Genomic DNA, 23,042 nt, shown 5'->3' on the forward strand with positions numbered 1-23,042 from the left:
ATGTGCATCTTTAGTACTCTAGGTGAAAGGATAACTAACTAAACCTAATACCTCAGAAACATTACGTATATTAAAATCAGAGCAAAGATAAATATTAAAATTATAGTCAGAGCGTTGGATTAAAAACATGAATGTACAGGGAAAATCTTCCTGTTAAGTACCCTATATATACATAGGGTACTTTTTAGTAACTTATTTGGTCACAGAAATGATTTCAGTTACTAGCAGTGAAAATGAATATATACACTTTTATGAAAATAACCTCACAATGGTTTTAATTTAGTTTTCATAATGATTTTAAGTTTTTCTATAATGTCCGACTTTCTCTGAAGCACTTTCATAATTTAGTCTTTATAATTTTATACAAAAAATGAGATTGCTAATGGGACTAATTTGATGAAACTTAAGAGTTGTTAAAGCCATTATTTTACTTAATATTATTCTTGTGTTTACTTTAAAGAAGATTAATAAACTTCATTATACATAATTTCAAACAAATAATTTTGCTTTAGAAACAACTTAATTACTGTGCATCCCCTACACAAAGTAATAAATAACATTTTAAAGATTCTGAAACTCCCAGGTATCATGTTCTAATCAAACTTTGTAATCTCTTATATATGTTTGATTCAGAAAATATTACTTTAATTTTTTACTTTTAGGGAATAAGAGGTTTCTTTCTTACAAACAGATGTCAATTTATATTCTCCAATAGGAGGGTACAAATTGGCAAGAGAGCAATTTATAACAAACTCACTAGATTCTGTGCAAATGGAATGCGTTTAAATGAAACTAAAGACAAAGAACTTCTATTGAATACATTTTATTCAATAGAAGGAGATTATATAATGAGAAATATTTCACTGTTCATTGTATAAAATTCCACATGGAAAACTACTATGCCTAATTTCTGAATACACCGTTTCATGGAAGAATTACAAAAAGCAGCAGGTATTGCGTATCCATTTTCAGTATGTTTCTCATCAAAAGTGTCTGGAGAATGATGAGGTTCAATATTTGGCATACATGTTTACCTTCCAAAGTAGGCTGACTATGGCATTAAGTTCTGGGGAAATTCAACAATATTATAATTATACAAGAAATTATGTAGCCGGTCTGTGAATTCTACTTCAAGAATACATTGCTAATCCCTATTTAAAATATTGTTAATATTTACATGCTTAGCAGTGTACGATTTGGAGAGCTTGAAATTAATAAAACTAACTTACATTCTATCACAACTTAATATGAAAATAAATACAAAACAAGAAATAGGAAACAAGTTCAAAGAATTTTTATGAATAGTAAGTGCACAAAAGTCCATCAATAATGATATCAAAGTACTTCAATAAAAATTTCTGTATTAAAGAAATATCAAGATAAATTAGTTTATAAAATAATCACAAACATCTTAACTAAAAACCCTATATATATATACATAAGGTAAGTTGACAATATCAAGATTATTTTACGTTTGAAATGAAATCAATAATGCTTTTAAGATTTAAACTGAGAGTGCTAGTTAGTAAATTAAATTATACACAAAATAAATTTATAAAGCAAGGAAAATGATGCTAAGAAGAAAAAAGGTTCAAAAAAGCTGTTGTAAAATCAATAAATAAAAACTGCTTTAATACTATAATGAGAAAACTTTGAAAAGTGCTTTATACAGCACACTAAACAAATTGCATAGAAAACAGGGCTGTGTGAAAGAACTGGGGTTTTAAATATAAAGGTAATGAATGGCAGTGATTTTAAGAAAGTAAAAACTACTTAAATTCAATTCAGAAAGCACATAAAAAAGTATTAAGTCTAAAAAGTAATGGATGGGAGGTCAACAAAAAGAGATATGAATGTCACAGATTTTTTAAACTACACCTCATGTTCACTTGCAGACTGAACAACTAGAAAATTTATAAAAGCCAGAAAATATTGACAATCCATTTTTAGCGTAGTATTCTATGATGTTACAGAGCCAGATTCAAATCCCATTTAGAAGTAACTGTTATTAAAGGCACTTATCAGTTTAGGTTAAATTAGTTGAATATTCTCAGGAACTATTAACCTGAACTAAGCAAGATCAAATATCAAAATTTAATTGGGCTGATTAAGCTGTTATCAAGCAGGATTTGGTCGATCAGAATAATCTAACAAATAGTATGAAGGTAAGTAAAGGGATAATTTAACAGGGTGTAATACCAGTAATATTTTTTGGCGATAAAATCCCAAAAACAAATTCATTGAAATTAGTAGGTTACAAAAGCTTGAAAAAATTGGTATGACAAGAAACATAAACTAAAAGAAATAAAATAAGTTAATAATAAATACAAAGAAAGGACTGAGTTAAATAGTTACTGAAATGATTACATAAACTAGAAAATTCTCAAAAACCATTTAGTTTAGGTTTCACATAATTTTTTATAATCGGTTTTAAAGCGTTTTCTAGTTTTAAAATTTAGTAAACACCATTTAATAAGTAGCTTATACATAGTGATGGGTAATAAAAATAACAATTTTTATTTACGTATTGGTACAAATCGTTTCAATTAACTAATCAATGAATTTATTATAGTGATTTATAATTTAGTTTAATACATGTAAAAACGGTTTAATTTAACAGAATACAAGTAACACATCTTTTAGAACCATGTATCTTTAAAAAAAACGAAATAATTAATTACACCTTTCATAGCACATACAAATATCTTATGAACGACTTCACTCTACAATTTGATCTGAACAGTCAATAGGATCTTTCATTAAATCACATTATGTTCAAGGGTTACAAATACATTAATCAATTACGTTCTTAGATGTATATTTAAAAATTTTTTTTTAATTTTCAAAGAAATGAAAAACACAATTCATACTTAACTTGATTTCATTTATTTCTAATAAAAAATATAAGCAATAAAATAATCTAATATCAATTTTTCTAATTTTTTTGTGTGTACAATAATAATTACAAGTAAAATAAATATTACTGATCAGTAATATTTAGTAATCATGGTAATATTCAGTATATTTATTTTAAAAATCTAGGATTTTTAAAGTGCTAAATTAGTAGAAAACATCATATACACACATTAACTTAAATTTTGAATCTTTATTTAATATTTAAAACAAATGAAAAAAGGTTAGTAAAAAATATGAAAAATAAAAAGGAATTTAAGGAAACAAATATTGTTATAACTGAAAAATTAACTATATGACACGCACATACATAAACACACAGTAGTGCACATATACATTAACATTATTACCCTAAAACAAGCAGCTGTTAGATGACTGTTGAATCTTTTAAAACATATTGTTTGAAAATTTATTAAATCCCAGGTAATTGTAAACGTTTAATTAAAGTAATAGCAACAATTACTTTGAACATGTTATAGGGAAACAAATCTTTAATATAATACACCTTGATGTTAATGAATTAAAATTAAAATGAGAACAAAAACATTTTTTTTTAATGAAAAAATTAATTGTTAGTAAAGAAACAAGAAAATTTAATTGATAAAAAAAAATTCACTACCCACATCATAGGCTTTGTACTGTCATTGAGTCCAACTGTATTTGAACTAGTTTCAAAACAATTTTAGTGAATTTGCTAGGAATTTACTAAGCATGCTACTAATGCCAATGCCAATGCATGAAATTGTACCTTCTGATTCCAGCAACGAGTTCCAGCATGTACAGCAGACATGCTCTCATAATCTGACTGTGAGAAAAATAATAAATTATGTAAATAATTTCAATGACATTTATTAGTCAATATTTTAAAACGATAGATCATGAAATGTCACATTTCTTATACTTTCCTGTAATAAACCTTGAAGGGAAAGTACATATTAACTTAAACATCACATATCTGAGAGATCAACTTCACTTAACAGTTTCTAAAGTAAGTAACAAAATCCTGATGGTATTCTATGATATGGAATAAAAAAGTTAAGAAAACCACACTAAATAATTTTTTCCCTGAATGTTATCCATGAAGGCATACTTTGTGAAGAAACAAAGCTATAAAATACAATAAATTCATCTTAATAATTTAGAATGATTCATCTAAACTTCCTAAATATAAAAAGAATTAAAAATTTTAAGAAGCCTTTCTGGTTGATAGGCTGTTTTTAATACACTAATTTGACAATACCATAAGATATTTCAAGGTTTTCAATAGAATTTGATACATAAACAACATACAACACTGTCTTGATGCCAATTGAACAGCCTATGATATAAAAACTAGATGGAAGTGCAACATTTTTCAACTTACAACTGATTAATATGTTCAAAATATTAATTCTGAAAATTAATAGCTTTTTCGATGAACTTTATTTGAATGAAATTACATTCTAAACAGTTTCTTCTAAATTCTTTAATAACAAATTGATAAAGTCTCATCAATTTCTTATAACCTTTAAAAAATTCTTATAACCTTTAAAAAATTGAAATCTTTTCTTGAAATTTCAATTTACCACTAATACTCGGACCACCAATTTTTTTCAAACCTGACAATTTTCACTAGCAACAAAACTTTATAACGGAACCAACTTCACGCAAATACAGACGTTTCAGGTAAAAGTAACACTGATGATGACAATAAAAAGCATACAAATTCACCTTCTTTAAACAGTAATTCAAGAATAACATTTAATTATGTAATAATAAATTATTAATATACTTTAACTTTTTAATTAAAATATTACTTTTATATTAACAATACCTATTACTGACAATATTGTAATTATAAATCAGTTTACTTTATCGCTCTTTTCCCTACTGAATAGATAGGTGAAGTTCACTTCAGTGGACTAGGTATGCCAACGTACAAAGATATACCTGGCTCTATGAAGAAGACAACAGGAATTTTTCATTTCCATTTATGCTTTTCAGCCTGTAATAGAATGATCATTTTGGAAATTGTTTATATCAGGTATGGAATACCTTGGATTAATTTCAACATTAAACTGTAGATACCAAACAAAACAATTTTATGAAGTGATTGCAGGTGTAACAAAGACCCTTCTATTGTCCACATGCTCCTCAAGATGGCAAGCATGTAGTACGGTGTCCATGTATATCAGTGCATGAGAGCCCTGAGAACTTCAGTTGGTAGGGGCCTAGAGTCAGTGCAGTCTGCACATCCGCTCTCTGCCAGGATAAATGCCGGTTCCACCGGAGTACTGGCCAGACCTCCAGAGTTAGTAACTCTGGAGTAAAGGTCTACTCCAGTGGCTAGCCTTGCTACTGAAGGGATTAATTCATCATGCAGTTTGAACAAACTATCGTGGCAGAAAGTTCATGTAGACACCCTTGTTTAGAACCAACTATGTTGCTGAAAGTGAAATGGAAGAAGAATTTTGAAACAGGAAGAAATCATAGTGATTTAAAGAGTCTGCAACGAACTGCTATCAATGACTGTTCACCCAGATCTAAATACCTGATCATTACAAAGGAAGTTGCAAATTTCATGAGGGTAACTCATCACTCTTTTTATTACCTTTTATTATCACTCATGAAATAAATAATTGTGAAGGAGGCCCAGTAAAGGAAAAAAAAACTTTCAACGGTCTTTACATTGAGATGACCAACGACATCCAATCGCTGAAGATTCTTGGATTAAAGAAAATAGGTGAGTTTGTTGTACACATCGATCCCCACAGCGCCCTCAATACCTCAAAGGGTGTTGTGGCCTGTTGAGATCTACTCAATTGTTCAACTGTGATGTAATAGGACTACATATGGTAGAGTAGGAACGGGTAGAGTGGAAAAAAGGATTATAGCCTGCATTACAGTGGAAACGAAGGAAGATCTGGCAGGTATGGAACAGCTTTTGAGCCAGATTATGACTGGATATGTAAAATACAAATTAAAGGAATGATTCAGGAATATAACTATGATTTCAGTCTATATGCCAACAGAAGTGGAAAAAGTTGAACGTTCTATGAAAATCTGGCCAGGGTGTACAGTGGAGTCCCAAAATATGATATGCAACAGTTGTTGGGAGATTTTAATACAAAAATAGGGAAGGAGTCTTCTCTGGCATAAGTAGCAGGCACATACATACACTCCACAAAGAAAGCAATGTAAATGGAAGAATGCTTGCAAAGCTGGCTGAGGAGCAAGCATTGTTAATTGCCAGCACAATGTTTGAACAAAAAAAAATCTACCTGGTTAGCTACAAAATGCAGAGAATCAATATAGTCAATCAAATTGACAATGTGCTGGTGTCCAAAAGATATGCAAGCTCCATAAAAATGTTAGAATAGCACAAGGCCCCAACTGTGACTGATCATTTTATGGTCAGAACTGCGCAATTTTGCAGAAGATGTCAATGACTGATAGAAGACCAGCATGAAGAAGACCAAAATAGGACATAGAGAAATTAATGAATGAGGAAAGGCGGGGAGCATATCAGAATCCTGAAAGGAAAATTTGAAGATGCACAGAGGTAAATAGAGAGAGAACAAAGTGATGTGAATGGAATGTGGGATGCCATGAAACAGGCAGTGTTGGAAGCAGCAGAGGAGATCAATGGAGAGAGAAGAGTGGTAAGGAATATAGAATCGTTTCATGGAGAGTGTAGAGAGATGGTGTTAAAGAAGAATCAGCTTAGAATGGCGATGATCCAGAGGGAAACAAGACAGAGTAGAGAAATATAGATGCTAGGAGAGCAGCTAATAAAGCGATAAGAAGGAAAAAGAGAGAGTACATGAAAAGTAAGATAGAAAGCGTAGAACAACTCAATAAAGCAAATGAGTCAAGAAGGTTCTACAAAGCTATTAGAGTAATGAATACTGAGTACCAGACTAATGTCTGGGAATGTAATGATAAGGAGGGAAACATAATACGAGAGGAAAGAAGGGCTAAACTTTTTGAAGAGCTAAGTTACCAGAATAAATATATGCAAAAAATAGAAGATTGGGTACCAGAGTACAACACAGCTGAAGAAGAAGTGCCACAGCCTGTCTTTGGGAAAGTTAATGAGGTGTTAAGAGATTGAAAAACAGAAAGGCTGAGAAAACAGAAAGGTGAGGATTCAGTGATGATGGAAATATGAAAGTATGGTGAAGAGGAACTGACAAGGTGGATACACAGACTGATTCTGTTTATTTGGAGAGAAGATGCCAAGAGACTGGAGGAAAGGATTGGTGTGTCCTACATATAAGAAAGGTGACAAGTTGACTTGCAGTAATTACCTATTACTCTGTTAGATGTAGCCTAAAATGTTTTCTGAAGAGTCCTGACAAATAGATTAAGTACTTTGGTGAAAGGAATAGTTGAAGAATGCCAGTGGGGATTTGGACCTGGTAGCTGCAACATAGATCAATATTTGTGTACGGCAATCATAGAGAATTTCTATGAACACGACATAAGTTTACATTTATTATTTATTAATTTTAACAGGCAAAGTAAAGTTAAGGTATTAAAAGCTCTAGAGAGTTATGGTATTCCCAAAACATTGGTGAAGCTGGTGAGAATGACCATGTCCAATAGCATAAGTGTGGTATTGAGCAATGGACGAATGAGTAAAGAGTGTGACGTAGCGGAGGGAATCAGACAGAGAGATGTGCTCTTGGTTATTCTCTTTAACCTAGTGCTTCAAAAGGAATTGGAGAAGGCATATGAGAGAAGTATCATAAAAGAGTGGTACAAGTACAGGCATAAGTGATGATGATGTCCTGGTAGTGAGAAATGAAGGAGCCTTGAAGGAGACATTTGTACAAGTAGAGGAGACAAAAATGGGTGGACTGGCAATAAACAAGGGAAAAACCAAATATCGGAAGATGAACAATGCAAGAGCAGGAGAACAGGGAGTGAAATGAAAATTGGAGCATACACCTTTGAAAATTTCAGAAATTTTACGTACATGGGAACGGAAGTAATAGTGACAATAAGTGAAATTAATAGTGCCCATGGAAATTAAAAGAATTATGCTTGGCAACTATGCATACTTTGCCAATGCTAAGTTAATAAGATGTAAAATTATCACACAAAGTACTAAAATCTATAAAACATTAATTCGACCAATTGTGACCTATGTATGTGAAGCATGGACCTTAAACATGGGACATATTAAGAATTTGAAGATGTTTAAATGGAAAATAATAAGGAGAATAAATGTTCCTGTTTTTGAAGAAAGAACAAGGAGGATAAGATGAAATACTGTAAGGACAAAATATAGTAAAAGTAACAAAGTCACAGAGAACTGGTTAGCTGGGTCATGTGGAAAGAATGACAACAAAGATTGCAACGTGGGATAATACATGGATAAATAGACAATACTAAGAGAAGAGGCAGGCCAAGAATGTGCTGGCTCCAGGATGTAACAAAGCATCTGACAGCTATGGGAGTGAGAAGATGTAGAGAGGTGGTGAGAGTCAGGGAAGATTGGAGGCAAATTATAGAGGAGGCGAAAGCCCATGTCAGGCTGTAGTGCCAAAATAAGAAGAAGTCAGTGCAGAGTCTGCCCATCTGCTTTCTGCCAGGACATATGCCAGTTTCACTGGACTAGTGGGCCAGATCTCCTGGGTTAGAAGCTCTGGAGTAAGGGTATACCCTGGTGGCTAGCCTTGATACAGAAAGGATTAATTCATCATACAATTTGAACTGTCGTGCAGAAGCACACATGCATATTTGCTTGAGTGATGAAGAAACTCATGGAGAGCCATGTAAGAATCCTCCTGTCCTGTGCTAACTGTAAAGAACAACATTCATATTGATCAAGAAAATGTCTTTTACCTCGTCTTGTTTACATATGAAGTTTAAGAAGTGAAAATCTTACAGGTCAGCTACTTCAGGGACAAAAAAATTGTAAACTGCAAATCAGGAGTAACAAGATGTGTTTAGGCAGCAGCTACTCAACTGTTGATCCAGATCCGCTCCTAGGCAACCTTGCTCCAAATTTGGTTACAATGATAGAGAATAATCAACAATAGAATGAAGTCTCTCTCAAAAGGAAGCTACGAGATCTGTTCAGAAAATAACCAAACTATATTTTTTTAATCTTTGTTATTAATTTTACAGATTATTGGTCGCTGACTCCTTCAAAGTACTTCCCTCCCCTACTCACAGCGGTGTTTCTACTTTGAGAAGCGGTCCTGGATAGCTTCATTTGAAATGGTCTTTAAGGTCCGTGATGAATTTGTTTTAATGCCATCAACAGTCTCAAAACCATATCCTTTCATCACTGATTAAAATTTTAGAAATGAGAAAAAATTGCAAGGGCCAGGTGTGGTGAGTAGTGAGGCTGAGGAAGGACAGTCATTGTCATGGTGAAGGAACCATGAGCTGTGTCAGCACAACTCTGGTCTCTTTTTGTGTATTTTTTCACATAACCAATGTAAAATGCCTTGATATTAATTACATGGTTCACATGTGATAGTAGCAGTAGTGATAGTAGGTTTACTATTTCACCTTCAGACAAGAATTCAAAATGCACAATTCCATTAAAATTGAAAAAAACAGAGTACCACTTTGGGATTGGATCAAGACTCATGTGCTTTCTTGGGGTGTGGAGATCCTTTGCCAATCCATTGTGAACTTTTGTCTCAATGTCGTAGGCCATTTCATCGCCACTTGCTTGTTCAAGAAGTTGCTGATAAACGTCCACTCAATGTTCTTTCTGCTGTTTGGTAATCAGACGAGGAATAAACTATGCTGCAACTCGATGTATATTCAATTTTTCAGTCAAAATGTCATGGCAAGATCAAATTGAGAAGCTAACCTCTTCTGAAAGTTTTCTGACAGTCAATCAGCAATCTGCACACACCAGATTTTTTATTTTCTTAACATGAGTGTCATGAGTTGAAGTTGTAGGCCTTCCTGGTTGAGGGTCATCTTCAATTGACTGATGACCACTTTTAAATTGTGAAAACCTTTCATAATATTGCATATGACCCAGAACATCTCTCTCGGTAAGCTTGTTTCAAAAGTTACAAAATTCCTGTGAAAGTCTTCTCCAGTTTCATGAAAAATTATACATTGTATTGTTGCTCCTGAAAATTGCACATTATAAAAATCGCTACTAACATTTAAACAAGTTGCAATCAAATAACAATAATATGAAAACTAGAAGACATATCAACTATCCAAGAACATGTAGTTACAGAGGAGGTTATACAGAACACAATGCTGCCAACTCCAAGTCAGTAAATATCTCTGTTAGCTCGTAACTAAAAATGTTCTGTTATTTTCTGAATAGACCTTATGCAACCACCAGATAACGCATAGAGTACGAATAGCATCCTGAGCATAACATGAAGGAAAATAAACCCGAGGTTCAGATTTGTCTACGTTATCTGTCAGATGAGCATGTTAACAGAGTAACTGTTACAGAACCCCCTAAGGATGCTCTGAAGCCATGTACTTCTGATGAGATGGTCTCACAACTAAAACCAAAAAGGGGGGCTCTGCTTCCACCCTTGCTGAGGTAGCAGCTGGTGCGACTCCTGTCATGTGGGTGTCTCTCCAGTTTTTATCTCTGAATTGGCATCTAAACTGAGTGCCAAGCCATGCCAATCCTTGTCCACTGCTTTCTTGGTCTCCAAGTTGGAGCTATATGGGCAATGACATACTTATAGAACACAATGCTCTTCGGAGAATGGAGAAGAGAAAAAAAGGATGACCAAAGGGCAAACCCCGAGCTTAACTGCCTAATGTAAATGAATTGATTTTTCAGTGGATATTTCTCAAACATCCTTGAGCTTCAATGCTTGGACATGGACCCAATTTATACATGTCTACAAAAAACACATTTCAGCTGGGATGAAAATTTCAAGTTAAGAAGATATACTAGTTTTCAGCAAAATCAACCACCAAATATAAGTGTTAGAGGTGCAGTAGCCAAATTAGCATTGACTAGAGCTAACATCAAAATGGTTGAAATAAACACAAATCAGCAGGTGGTCGCCATCAGAATAAAGCAGCTGCTGTAGATTACTACCTGCAGCACATACCTGCCGAATTTTGACTGAAAGGAAGATGTCATAATGCGATTAAGTGCTCAACTTTCTTCACACATACTTCAATGCACAGTCTACTTGGGGGTCAATAGAGTACATCCCCAGGGGAAGAGAATTAGAAAATTTGCTTTTAAATTCTGATTTCATTATTTTAAATGATGTCTCAGGAATTTATTTTAATGTCAAAGATGGATTCATGTTCCGTATAGATTTACCTTTTATAAATCCTTTGATTGTACAAAAATAATCTTTCAAAGTTTTTCAAGACTTTCATGGAAGTGATCACTTCCTGGTGTAAAATACAACTGATGCTACAATAAAATTATATCCCATCTCCAAAAGATGGTTGCTTGATAAAGCAGACTGGTTGAGCTTCACCGCTAATATGATACTTCCTGAAACAACTGGAGTTACTGAAAATGATGTTGATGCTACAACCAATGTTATATTTGACTTGGCATCAAGACATATTCCCAAAACAACCGGGAAACTCAAGAAGTCACCTCTACTGTGGTGGAATGATGAAATTATTGAAGCGATAAAAAGAAGAAAAAAGCTTATAACGGTTTCCAGAAAAATCCAATGTTGGAAAATCTGATTACCTTTAAAAAACATAGGATGTATGTGAAAAGACTTATGACAGGCTCCAAAAACTGATCCAGGCAACAATATGTGTCCTCTAGTAACAGAAACATGACTTCATCAGACATTTGAAAGAAAGTGAAGGCTATCTGTGGGGGTAAAAACTTTACTTCTATTTTTCTGTTTAGCCTCCAGGACCACCGTAAGGTATTACTTCAGAGGATGAATGTGGATAATATGTATGAATGTAAATGAAGTGTAGTTTGTACAGTCTCAGGTCGACTGTTCCTGAGATGTGTGGTTAATTGAATGACACCCAACCACCAAAGAACACCGGTACAAACTCTGCTCCTATAACTTGTCTTCAATGTGACGATGAACATATAGAAACTCCAAATGAAATTGCTGAATTATTAGCCATCCAATATTGAAGCCAGTAAAGAGGCTAATTAGGAAGAATTTTTCAAAAATTAAACGACAGAACTTGAGGGTCAGCTAAATTTAGGAACCAAAATGAATTTATCATATAATGTACCATTCAAAATGGAAAAACTTGTGAGTGTTGGAGAAAATTGGCAATACAGGATCCGGTCCAATGAAATACATTATGCCATGATCAGACAGCTAAGCACCGTTGTAAAACTCAGATCGTTAAAACTGTATAATCAGATTTTGTGGATTGGAATGTACCTGTGGCAGTGGAAGAAAGCATATATTGTTCTAATTTCAAAAAAAAATGATAAAAATCTGGCCATCCCAATAGTTACTGTCCTATTTACTTCACATGGGCTATTGGAAAAATCTTTAAAAAATGATAAACAATCGACTCGTTTGGATTTTAGAAAGGTTTTTTATCGTAGCATCAAGCAGGATTTCAATAATACTATTTAACTACTGACCAAATGATCAATTGAGAAAACACTATATACAACAATTCATCACTAGGAAACACTGTGCTGGAGTCTTCTTTGATCTGCAGAAGGCTTTTGAAGTGACTTGGCATCATTTACTAATGCTTCAATTACATGAATGTCTGTAGTTTTCAAGTAGGTTTATAATGAGCATTTGTTAGAAGAGATTGGAAGATAACACACCACAGGCTCACTGTTGAACAGTACCTTGTTTGCAATCACCATCAATAAACTGATATTCAGTGAGGGGGTCCTCCGATCTCTTGACTTTGAAGAAGTTAAGTATATGTTTAAGTGGAGTGTAAAATGAATAACTAACATCTTAAAAAGATCTGCCTAAAACAATTAATTAAACAGATAAAAATTCAGAAAATACAGTAAAGTTTAATCGGGAATCTGAATTAAAATAGTTGTTTGAAACTATGCATGTTGAGTAATTCAAGTTGAGTGTGTAATTCAGATGAAAAATGGAATACCTATTACAGTGAAAATGTTGAGATCAAATCCTTAAATAAAGATTACAAAATGTATTACAACGTCTAATTTAATGAAGATTATAGTTTGTGGAACGAACTTGTAGGTATTTCTTTGTGGTCACACACTGAAACATCACCACTCTTGTGCATTATAAGTTTATAATAAATTTCTATATATAAAACTTGTTTATGAAAAATATTTGACTAGCCCACTGACTGCAAAGCACTATCGTATCTCATAGATTAAAGCACTATCGTATCTTATAGATCGTATCTGATAAATGAAGATTACCAATATTTTATCTAAATAATGAAAGCCATGTAGTTGCAGAAAGAAAGAATTGTATAACATGTAAGAACAATATAACATGAGTTCTTTTTTTACAGAAATGTCCAATTCATGATAGTTAGTACATTGAACACACAATCTGGACATAAGTGATGAAAAGTCTTTTCTAAAATATTAACACTGTTAATTACAAGATAAATTTTAATTAGTTGATTATGACTCAAGTTCTTTTATGTAAAATGTTATTGGGCTCTAAAATATACTACAGACACTGAAACATCTTTTTAATATTACTCATTTTTATTATAATTTGTTTTTTTTTTGTCTGGTTATTGGGAATTTATTGAAGATAAGAAGTTTTTGTTTAACGTTTTATTATAGTGTTTGTCTACCTTTTGCATATGAGTAAGAAATAATGTTATGGATCTTGACTGCAGGACCAATAAAAAAATAAATACCAACTTGTACTGAAAATGTGTACACAAATAGTGATTTGTCCTATGTCTCCAACTGGTGGCGACTATAAATAAGTATATATGAAATTAATATTACAATTGTGAAAATTTTCAGATTACAGATATAAAAGTTGTCGTTCATAATTTTTTTAATACATCCACAGCCACTATTTTTGTTTCATTCTCAGAGTCAACTTTCTTAACAAAAATTTCTTTAGATATTATTTCTTAATTAGCCGGGTAAAATAAGTGTTTAAATAATAGAATTTTAAGAAGACATCACTTTTGCTTTACATCAAACTTAATAATTTTACTTAGTTATTTGATATTATATAGGAATTAACCGTGATCAAATGACACTAAAAACCATATTACAAAAATCAAAATAAATTTGACAACACCGTAGATTTATCAGTCAACTTGACTGTAGGTAAGTAAAGATATAAATATAATATGAAAAAATTTGTTAAAAGACAAATTTCAGTATTTTTGAAAATAGTGAAAAAATACAATAAAAATAAAATACTTTACAAAAGAAATCCTTTCTCAAATTGAGTATAGAAATGTAAACAACGTGTGGTCTCATGACAGAAAACAAATGCATTATTCAGACTATTTGACTTGGTCTCTTAATTGTTGTAATGCATGTAAAAGGATCTGAAAAATAAGGATATCAGAGTTTTTTTCTGAAAATAATAATACTACAGAGTTTCTTAAAGGACTGAATATCACTTACATTTTGGAAGCATTCACTACTTCTGAGGTGCAGTATTGAATTCTGTTTAGCAAGGGAAACAGATATTCACTTTTCATTTTTAATATAACTAGCATGGGATGCTTGTTCCTGAGAACAGCTATGACATTTTCAGGGGTTACTTAGAACTCATTCAATCATATAAATCCATTATGTGGTTTAAGAAATAACAGACAAAGTAGTTATGACCCTCATTAAAAAGACAGATTCATAATTCATTACTAAAAAGAAAAAAAATACTGCCAGGTCCAAGTAAAAATTTACATTAAATAGAACAAAAAAAGTATTTTTTATGAGTTTAAGAAGTAAAAAGATTGAAAAATACTGTAATAAACTAAGCCTATTACACAAAACTAGCAAGCCTAATGAGCTAAAAATTTAAGATCTTGTAATATTTGTTGTGTTTGAACCAATTTAATCTGTAATTATATTAACAGTTTATATTAGACTACAAACTGAATTTCTGTTGAACATTGGTAAGAAAAAAAAAATTAGAAAAATGGGAATTAACATTTAATGCAGCTGTGAATGGTGGCATAATAATGTTATGAAACCAATGTTCAGCAATAGGTAGAAGTAAAAAACATACAAGGACAACACATGACTTCCTTATAAGCCTATTAAATTACATTTACATATTTTTTTAAAATGAAAAGTACATAAAATCTTATTTTATTAAAAACTTCTGATTTTTTTTTAAATTGAATTATTATTCATTGTAAATTTTTTTTTACAATGAGTGGTTAATAATTATTAATAAATCAATATATTTAAATAAATAAAAAAATGTTAAAAAAAAGGAAATATGTCTGATTTGAACTGATGTGCCTTCCCCTAAGATCCAAATATTTCATTAGTTAAAATTTTATTTGGCTATAACTCTGGAACCAATGAAAATTAGTACCACTAATGGTATATTGTTGAAAAGCTCTCAATCAGGGCTTATTATTGCAGTTAAGAAAAAGTCCAAAATCCAAACTTTTTGAATTTTGGGCTTTTTTGGACACTTTTAGTCCAGTTGATTGCAATCAAAAGAGGAATTGCACAACTAGATGTTACAAAAGTCCTAAATCCAAAATTTCAACATCCTACGGCTGATCATTTTTGAGTTATTTGAGTGAGATATGTACGTACATACAAACGTCATGCCGAAACTAGTCAAAATGGATTCAGGGATGAACAAAATTGATACTTCCATTGAAATCTGGAAATCAAAATTTTTCACAATATTTCCTTTACTTCGTACAAGGAAGTAAAAAAGGATTTAATACTTATACCAAATAACTCTGCAGAGCCCAAATTCATCTGACATCTTCAAACATTTTATTAAAAGAAATTAAGAAAGCTATACCCTGGCCTATTCCCTGGTTCGGAGAATAACTTCAGCTTTATCCCACAAAAACACATCAGGTAGAGATATGTTTCCTGGTACATAAAGTGATGAGATATTACAGCTACGTTGGCTTAGAAGTGACTGACTGGCTAACAAAATTTTAACCAGTGCTTCACTACTGACCCATTCTCAATGTATAGCTGTTATTACAACTCAACAGTATCTATTTCTTCTAAATGAAAATTTGTTAATGTGTCTAAATTTGAGTATTTAATATAACAAACTGGGCTAATAAAATCTGGGTAATTTATCATGTCATAATTTAAAAAAAAAATTTATCTATCCAGCTAGTTTAGTTTCTAAACTACACTTCATGATAAAATAGAAATTATTAAAATAAGCTTGGCTAATAGTGGAGGAATATCACAGGAGTCACTTCGACTGTTTGAAATTCTTCTAAATGAAAGTCATTCATTTACAAATAAACATAAAGTAAGTAAAGATACTACACACATAATATTTCTAAATATGCAAAACAGATGAAATTTACTTACAAAAAGTGCAGGATAGTATGCAAGCTTGTGAAAAAAAAACTTATATTTATAAAACCTGTATTATAATATAGTAAAATTCTAATAAAATTAAAATCAAAAAGAAAATTTTCATTAATATTTGAAAATAATACTCATCATCAAGAATATTATTTTCTAAGTACGTTATTACATCAACACATACATCATACTTAACATCGACATCATTGTACTAATCCTATTCAATTACTATATTCTTAAAAAAAAAAAACTTTATGACGTAAAAAAATGATTTATGATAAAAATAACAAAAAACTTACAACTAATACCAATTGTTTTCATACATACATATGAGTGTTAATATGATGTACACAGACATACAACTATCCAGAATTAAACTAAAAAAAACTCCTATTTTGTCTGACCAATATCCACAAGTCAAATAAATGAAAAATAAATATACAGTATTAGTGTTATATAATTACTTCCACTCAAATTATTACTTTACAAGTAATCTACCTATGATATTATTAATACAATTATGTTATTATATCACTAAACTAATAATAATCTTTTTTATGAATTTAACATTAAATAACAGTGAAACATCAAGCGTGATCTCGCTTAAATTTCTGAACAATTTTTTGCTAATATACACAATTCATTTCAGTAGTGAAATCTATCTTCAAAAAACAATACCACCTTTTCTTACTACTTTTTAACCTAATTTTTATATCTGCGTTCCACACACAACATTTTCACAATATATGATTAATCGCCTCATAACCAATCTTTTCCCATTGTTCTCACTTGCTTTGGGAAGTTTTGGATCTATGGTTTCCTGTATTGGCCATTTTTCAATTAGACACTTTCAGTAGTCAGGAGTGGTGTTTTATCATTCGGCTAGGCTAAGAAAGGACATGCATACAGTAATAAAAAACAACATTGTTTTTTAATGTTATCAATGAAGTAGCTTTTGAAACTATATGATTAAATATTTCACCCCAGTACAAGTAATGAATAGTTACTTTCAAATGCAATAAATTTGTAGACACCTTTCTTTTGCAGGTAAGTAGCAGCTACGTAGTCGACACTAAGTAATTATTACAATATAAAGTATTTATTTCTCTATAAAGCAATGGCTACAGAAAGAAGAGAGATTGCTGAATCTTAACAGTTATTTAAAAATAAATAATTATCAAATATTACTGAGGTTCCTGTTGTAACTGTGATTGTCTTTAATTATTGTTCACATTTTAACGTTCACATGAAACAAGTTCAACAAAATATTCTCTATATAAAAAAGAATACTTATATTTAGCTAATTGCAGAGCAATATGCTTAGGTAATATTAAAGGTAAGCTGTTTGTCACATTATTAGACTGGTTATCAGTTTGGATGAAATGTTAGGGAATACTGAAAGAATTCCAAGCAGGATTCAGAACAAACTACGGCCAAGACATTTGCATCAGTGGCATCCTGACACGAGGCCAAACTGATGACTATTGTGTTATTAAGTTTAGAGTATCTAAAAGATGTTCTCTGGTAAAAGCTCATCATGGCTAGGAACAGAGGGGGTGGTATAGCAACCGGGATTGTCACAAGGCAGATGGGTGCATTCCCATGCAGGGTTCAGGATGAGTACAACAGATAACATTCATAATTTAATTAGTATTATTAAAATTACATTAGACCAAAAGCATAAACTGTATGTTTATGTTAGATCTGTATTCGGCCTCTGACAGAGTTGACCTAGTATGCTCTTTTTTTATAAATTCTTAGAATATGTTATGTTGTTTTTAAAAAGTGTATGAAGGTATGCAAACAGTAGTTTGGAATTCAAAGAGATTAAAAAATAAATAAATAAAAGTTTAAATTGCCTCAATCAAAGTTTCAATGGAAACTTAATTGTATATAAATAGATTGGGTGCACCCTGTTTCATAATACAAAAAATAGGTTAATTGCATTACAAGGCAAATTAATAAAAAACTTTCTTTTTATAAAGAAATGTCTCAAACATTCTATCTCGTTGCAAACCTTGCGTCTCGATACAGGTCCTTTTTTATTTCCAATATTTCTGAATGACCTGGACGTTGCTACTAAAGGAGGCATAAACATAGCGGGTCCCCTGTTAAAGTTATTGTGTTACATGAATTTATCATCTTTGCAGTTTATTGGATTTTGTTGCAGAAGATGATAAGATGCATTCTGCCAGTACAGTCTAAAGTGAATCTGGAGTTATATATTAACAAGTGAAAAGTTGTTGGCTTTCAGAAGGGTAGAAAGTTAGGAAAACATAAAAAATGGTGCTACCATATGAGTTGATTTAATTGAGTTGATATAAGTTGGTTCATAGTTTCAAATGAAAACCTTTTTGTGTTGATAATGGAATTCTAACTTCAGAATGAATAAATATTCCTGTGTTTAAGACAATTTAAACACAATTTTATATTTTGTAGGATAAGCTACGCAGAACTTTTATTACTGAAGAAGTGCTCTATTTCAACCAACAGCTATTTAATGTAATTAATAGAAGAACAGAAAGAGGGTCATTCTATTGATGTTCATTAATAGAAGTCATTTAATGTATAAGGGGCTGGATTTATGAGTGGATTATATAGAGTGATTCAAAACTACATGGCAGTCTCTTGGGAACTGATTTTAGCTAAAAATGGTAAAAAAGTTCATATAAACATAGACTTTGTTAGCGAGTTACGGCTAGTGAAATATTTCGCCCGGATTTGATTCCCCCAGGAAATGAAGATTTCCTGAAATTTTGGGAAGGTAAATTAAAGAGTAAATTTAGTTTTTTGTTATGGTTTTTGAGCTAAAAATATTTAAAAAATGGGTTCCAGAACTGTACCTCCATTACTTATAAAGATATCTGACATAAAACACAAAGATTGGGGGTAAAAAAATAACATGTTTTTTGGGTTTAATAAAAGAAAACTTTGTTAAATGGTTAATCAAGTTGTATTTTTTCAATTAGAAGTGTTAAAAAATTTAATTCTGAAAGATTCATGTAAATTACTTAAGAAAAAATTGAATACAGAATATTGAAATTTAACTTTTTAAAAAAAAACAAAAGACTGAATTGTGAAAAAAAATTTTAACAAATTTAAAAAAAAAAATTTAAATAACTAATTTTGTTTGTAGGTTGAAAATAGCTTTTAACATAAATAGTAATTTAACTTTGAAAGCAATAGAAAAATGACATTAAAAATTAGTGAAGACATTATTAATTACTTTCACAAGTTGCTCGAAATGGCCGCTGTTTTGTTCAATACATGATTTTGCTTGACAAATCCATTTCTATCTAGTGTGTGTCATAATGTTAGGAGTATTCTTAATAGTGTATACAATTTTTATTATGTGATTCCTTATTTCCTCGTGTGTTAATCCGTTTTAATAAACGATTGACTTCAACCCCATAGAAAAAAAGTCTGATGGCATGAGATCGGGAGATTTTGGTGGACATTTCACTAGTTAGTTTTGACCAATCCATTGTTTACTGTATGTACTAATCCTTTAATATTACAGCCTTTTCATTAAATGATCCTTTACATTAACATGGCCAGTTTCACTAAGTCATCTCTCCATATCTTCAAAGTTTTTTGGTCACGTGCTCTTCAATGTGGTTAAGTATCAGGAAATTCTTGAACTGCAGTCAAACCATTCTTGTTTACTTTATTGTAAATTAATATCATGTTCATATACTCTTCAAATGAATACATATTTGCATTGTCTCCCATAATATATTAAAGACAGTTTCACTACATTTTGTAAAATCTGTTTTCTTAATTGTACTCCGAATCTCACAGATGCCTTAATAAAGTACAAAAACCATCACTAAGATTATTCAAACACTATTTCAAAAAGTTAATTGTTGATCAGCTGATATTGCCAAACAATGAAAACAAATTAATTCATTCTGATAAAGAAGTAGTAAATAAATGATTGACTGTTATTTTCCAACCTACGGACAAAATAAGTTAATTAAGGTAATTAACACCCATGTTTGGATGAATGAAAATCTACATGAGACTTGTGAAAAAACATTTCCAGCATACATTTTCAATTAATGTACAGTTTGGTGTTTTAGGTGATAATTTGGTTGTTAAACTTTTTTTACCAAGGAGGCTTAAAGGAGGAGCATAAACCTGTCCCTCCTTTTTCATGTTAAATGTTTTGGAAATAAACCTGTCCCCCCTCTTGGAAGATATGTTCTTATGAAAACAGGCTAGAGATGTGGTTAATGCATGATGAGGAACCTTTTCATTTTTCTAATAATGTAAAGGATCATTTAAATAATATATACGGTAGACAATGGATTGGTCAAAATGGACCACTGAAATGTCTACCATGATCTCCCAACCTCACGACTACAGACTTTTTTCTATGGAGTTGGATGAAGTCGACTGTTTATTCAAAACGAATTAACACACAAGAGGAACTAAGGAATTGCGTAGTAGAAGCTGCAAAAACTATTAAAAATACTTCAAATGTTATGAGACACACTAGAAAAGAATGGATTCATTAAGTGAAATCTTGTGTTTTAACAAATCGGGGGCAACTTTGCAGGTAATTAATTAATAATGCCTTCATTAATTTTTAATGTCATTTTTCTGTTTGTTTTCAAAGTTAATTACATTTTATGTTAAATTTACATGTTAAAAGCTGTTTCCAATCAAGGAAAAAATTGTTTATTTCATGCTGTTAAAATTTTTTTTCACAATCCAGTCCGTTTTGTTTTTTAATAAAGTTAAATTTTAATATTCTGTATTCAATTTTTTCTTAAATAATTTACACGAATCAGTTCAGAATTAAATTTTCTACATTTCTAATCTAAAAAAAAAAAAATATAATTTAATTAACCATTTAACAAAGTTTTCTTACTTAAACCCAAAAATGTTATTTTTTGCCCCTAATTTTTGTGATTTACGTCAGATATCTTTAAAATTAATCAGGTACAGTTCTGGGACCACTTTTTAAAATATTTTTTGGTCAAAAAACATAAAAAAAAACTAAATTTACCTTGCCAGAATTTCAGCAAGTCTTCATTTACCCGGGGCAACCAAAATCTTTCGCTAGCCATAACTTGCTAACGAAGCATTTTCGAGCCTATGTTTATATGAACATTTTTTCCTATTTTTAGCTACAAAATCAGGTCCCGAGAGATTTCCATACAGTTTTGAATCACCTGTATATTCAGTGCAGAAAATTGCAAAATTTAATAAAATATTGTTTTAAAGCCAGAGCAGAGCTACTTTACTTAAACAAATATTCACAGAGAAATTGCCAATCTCTGTAGTTGTGATAGAGTCTCAGCTTTTCATTTGGAGGTCCTGTGTTTGAATCTCAGTCAGGCATGGCATTTTTCATATGGTACAAATTTCCATATTCCTATGCACAAGTTTCTTTGTAGGCTTCTGTGGTTAATTCATCAGTCAAAAGAAACCTCCAAGCTTTGTTCTTTGTGTAATATGAGGAAAGAAAAGATGCAGCAATTTTTCCAGCATTCCACAAGTTCAGGGTTCAGTTTTAATAAAGACTAGAGGCAGAAGAATGGAAAAGCTATATAAATAGCAACAGGTGAATAAAATATAGTATGAAAGCATGACTTTACTGGTTTAGTTTGATACAACAGTAAATTATTTACAGAGCCTTTGCATTTTATAAGTAATTTTTTATGAACTTACTATTAGTTTTATCTTTCTTGGTAAAATTGTCTTTTGTTAATTACAAACTTGTTATTTTTTAGAATTTGTATTATTTTTAGCTACAAATCTATTGTTACTTTTTGTTAATTACAAATCTATGGTTATTTTTGTTTTTATTTATTCGGTTATTTTTTTCCAACTATAAGATTATTACTTTTGTATTTGTTATATTTTGCTAATTACAAATGTATTGTTGATTTACTATTTATCATTTAGTGCTAATTTTGAAGTTATTGTTGTTACCTTTTATCTTTCTTAGTATTTTTAGTTTTTTCTTCTTTTTTTTAACTGCAAATTTAATATTACATTTGAATTTGTTGCTTTTTGCAAATTATGAAGTTATTTAACTTTTTACCTTTCTTATTAGTTTTTGTTATTTACAAACTTACTATTACTTTTGTAATTACATAGTTTTTGTTATTTTTTCTATCTCTTATTATTTTTTATTAATTACAGATTGATTACCATTTTAGTATTCTTATTATTTTTTGTTAATTTGAAAATGTTGCAGTTCTACAACTCCTCTAATGGTCAGGAATGTGTTTTTAGCTTTCAAATATATAACAGCTTTAAATGTAACCTGCTATGGTCCATAAAACTGCTACATGCACAACAAAGGCTTTATGTACCAATAATGATAAGCTTGCAAGCAAAAATTATTCTATTCTATAATCTACAGATAACTGAAGAAGCTTATTTCCAACATATTCCAATCAAAGTGCAGTCTGTGACAGCTCAACTAATTCTTTTCACTAAATCTTGTTTCTATGGGTCATTTTGTTATTTATATATATATATATATATATATATATATATATATAGTTTAATCAAATCGATAAATTCAATTTAATGTGTATTTGCAAAGAAGTTCTTATGTAGTTTTGTAGGTACCTTTATAAATTACTTATTAATAACATGGATTTTATTAATTAAATGTGAGTCCTAAAGATTACTGATAACTGTGATATTTTTGAAAATGAGTTATTTAAGAATAAAGAGTGAATTGATCAAAGGTAAGAACATT

General features: G+C 30.9%; 1 protein-coding gene across 5 annotated transcripts in view; it reads right to left on the minus strand.

The window, feature by feature from the left end:
• The window catches only part of Sec31 (COPII coat complex component secretory 31), a 147,517-nt gene that overhangs the window by 19,167 nt on the left and 105,308 nt on the right, over nucleotides 1-23,042 (minus strand). For 3 of the 5 annotated variants that reach the window (XM_075382318.1, XM_075382320.1, XM_075382317.1), the window contains one exon: nucleotides 3,662-3,718. The exons of the other annotated variants lie outside the window; for them this stretch is intronic. In XM_075382318.1, coding sequence (XP_075238433.1) covers nucleotides 3,662-3,718 — 57 coding nt within the window. The remainder of the gene's footprint in view (nucleotides 1-3,661; nucleotides 3,719-23,042) is intronic. 5 annotated transcript variants of the gene reach the window in all.

Source organism: Lycorma delicatula, chromosome 1 (genome assembly GCF_047948215.1).
Source record: "Lycorma delicatula isolate Av1 chromosome 1, ASM4794821v1, whole genome shotgun sequence".
NCBI lineage: Eukaryota > Metazoa > Arthropoda > Insecta > Hemiptera > Fulgoridae > Lycorma > Lycorma delicatula.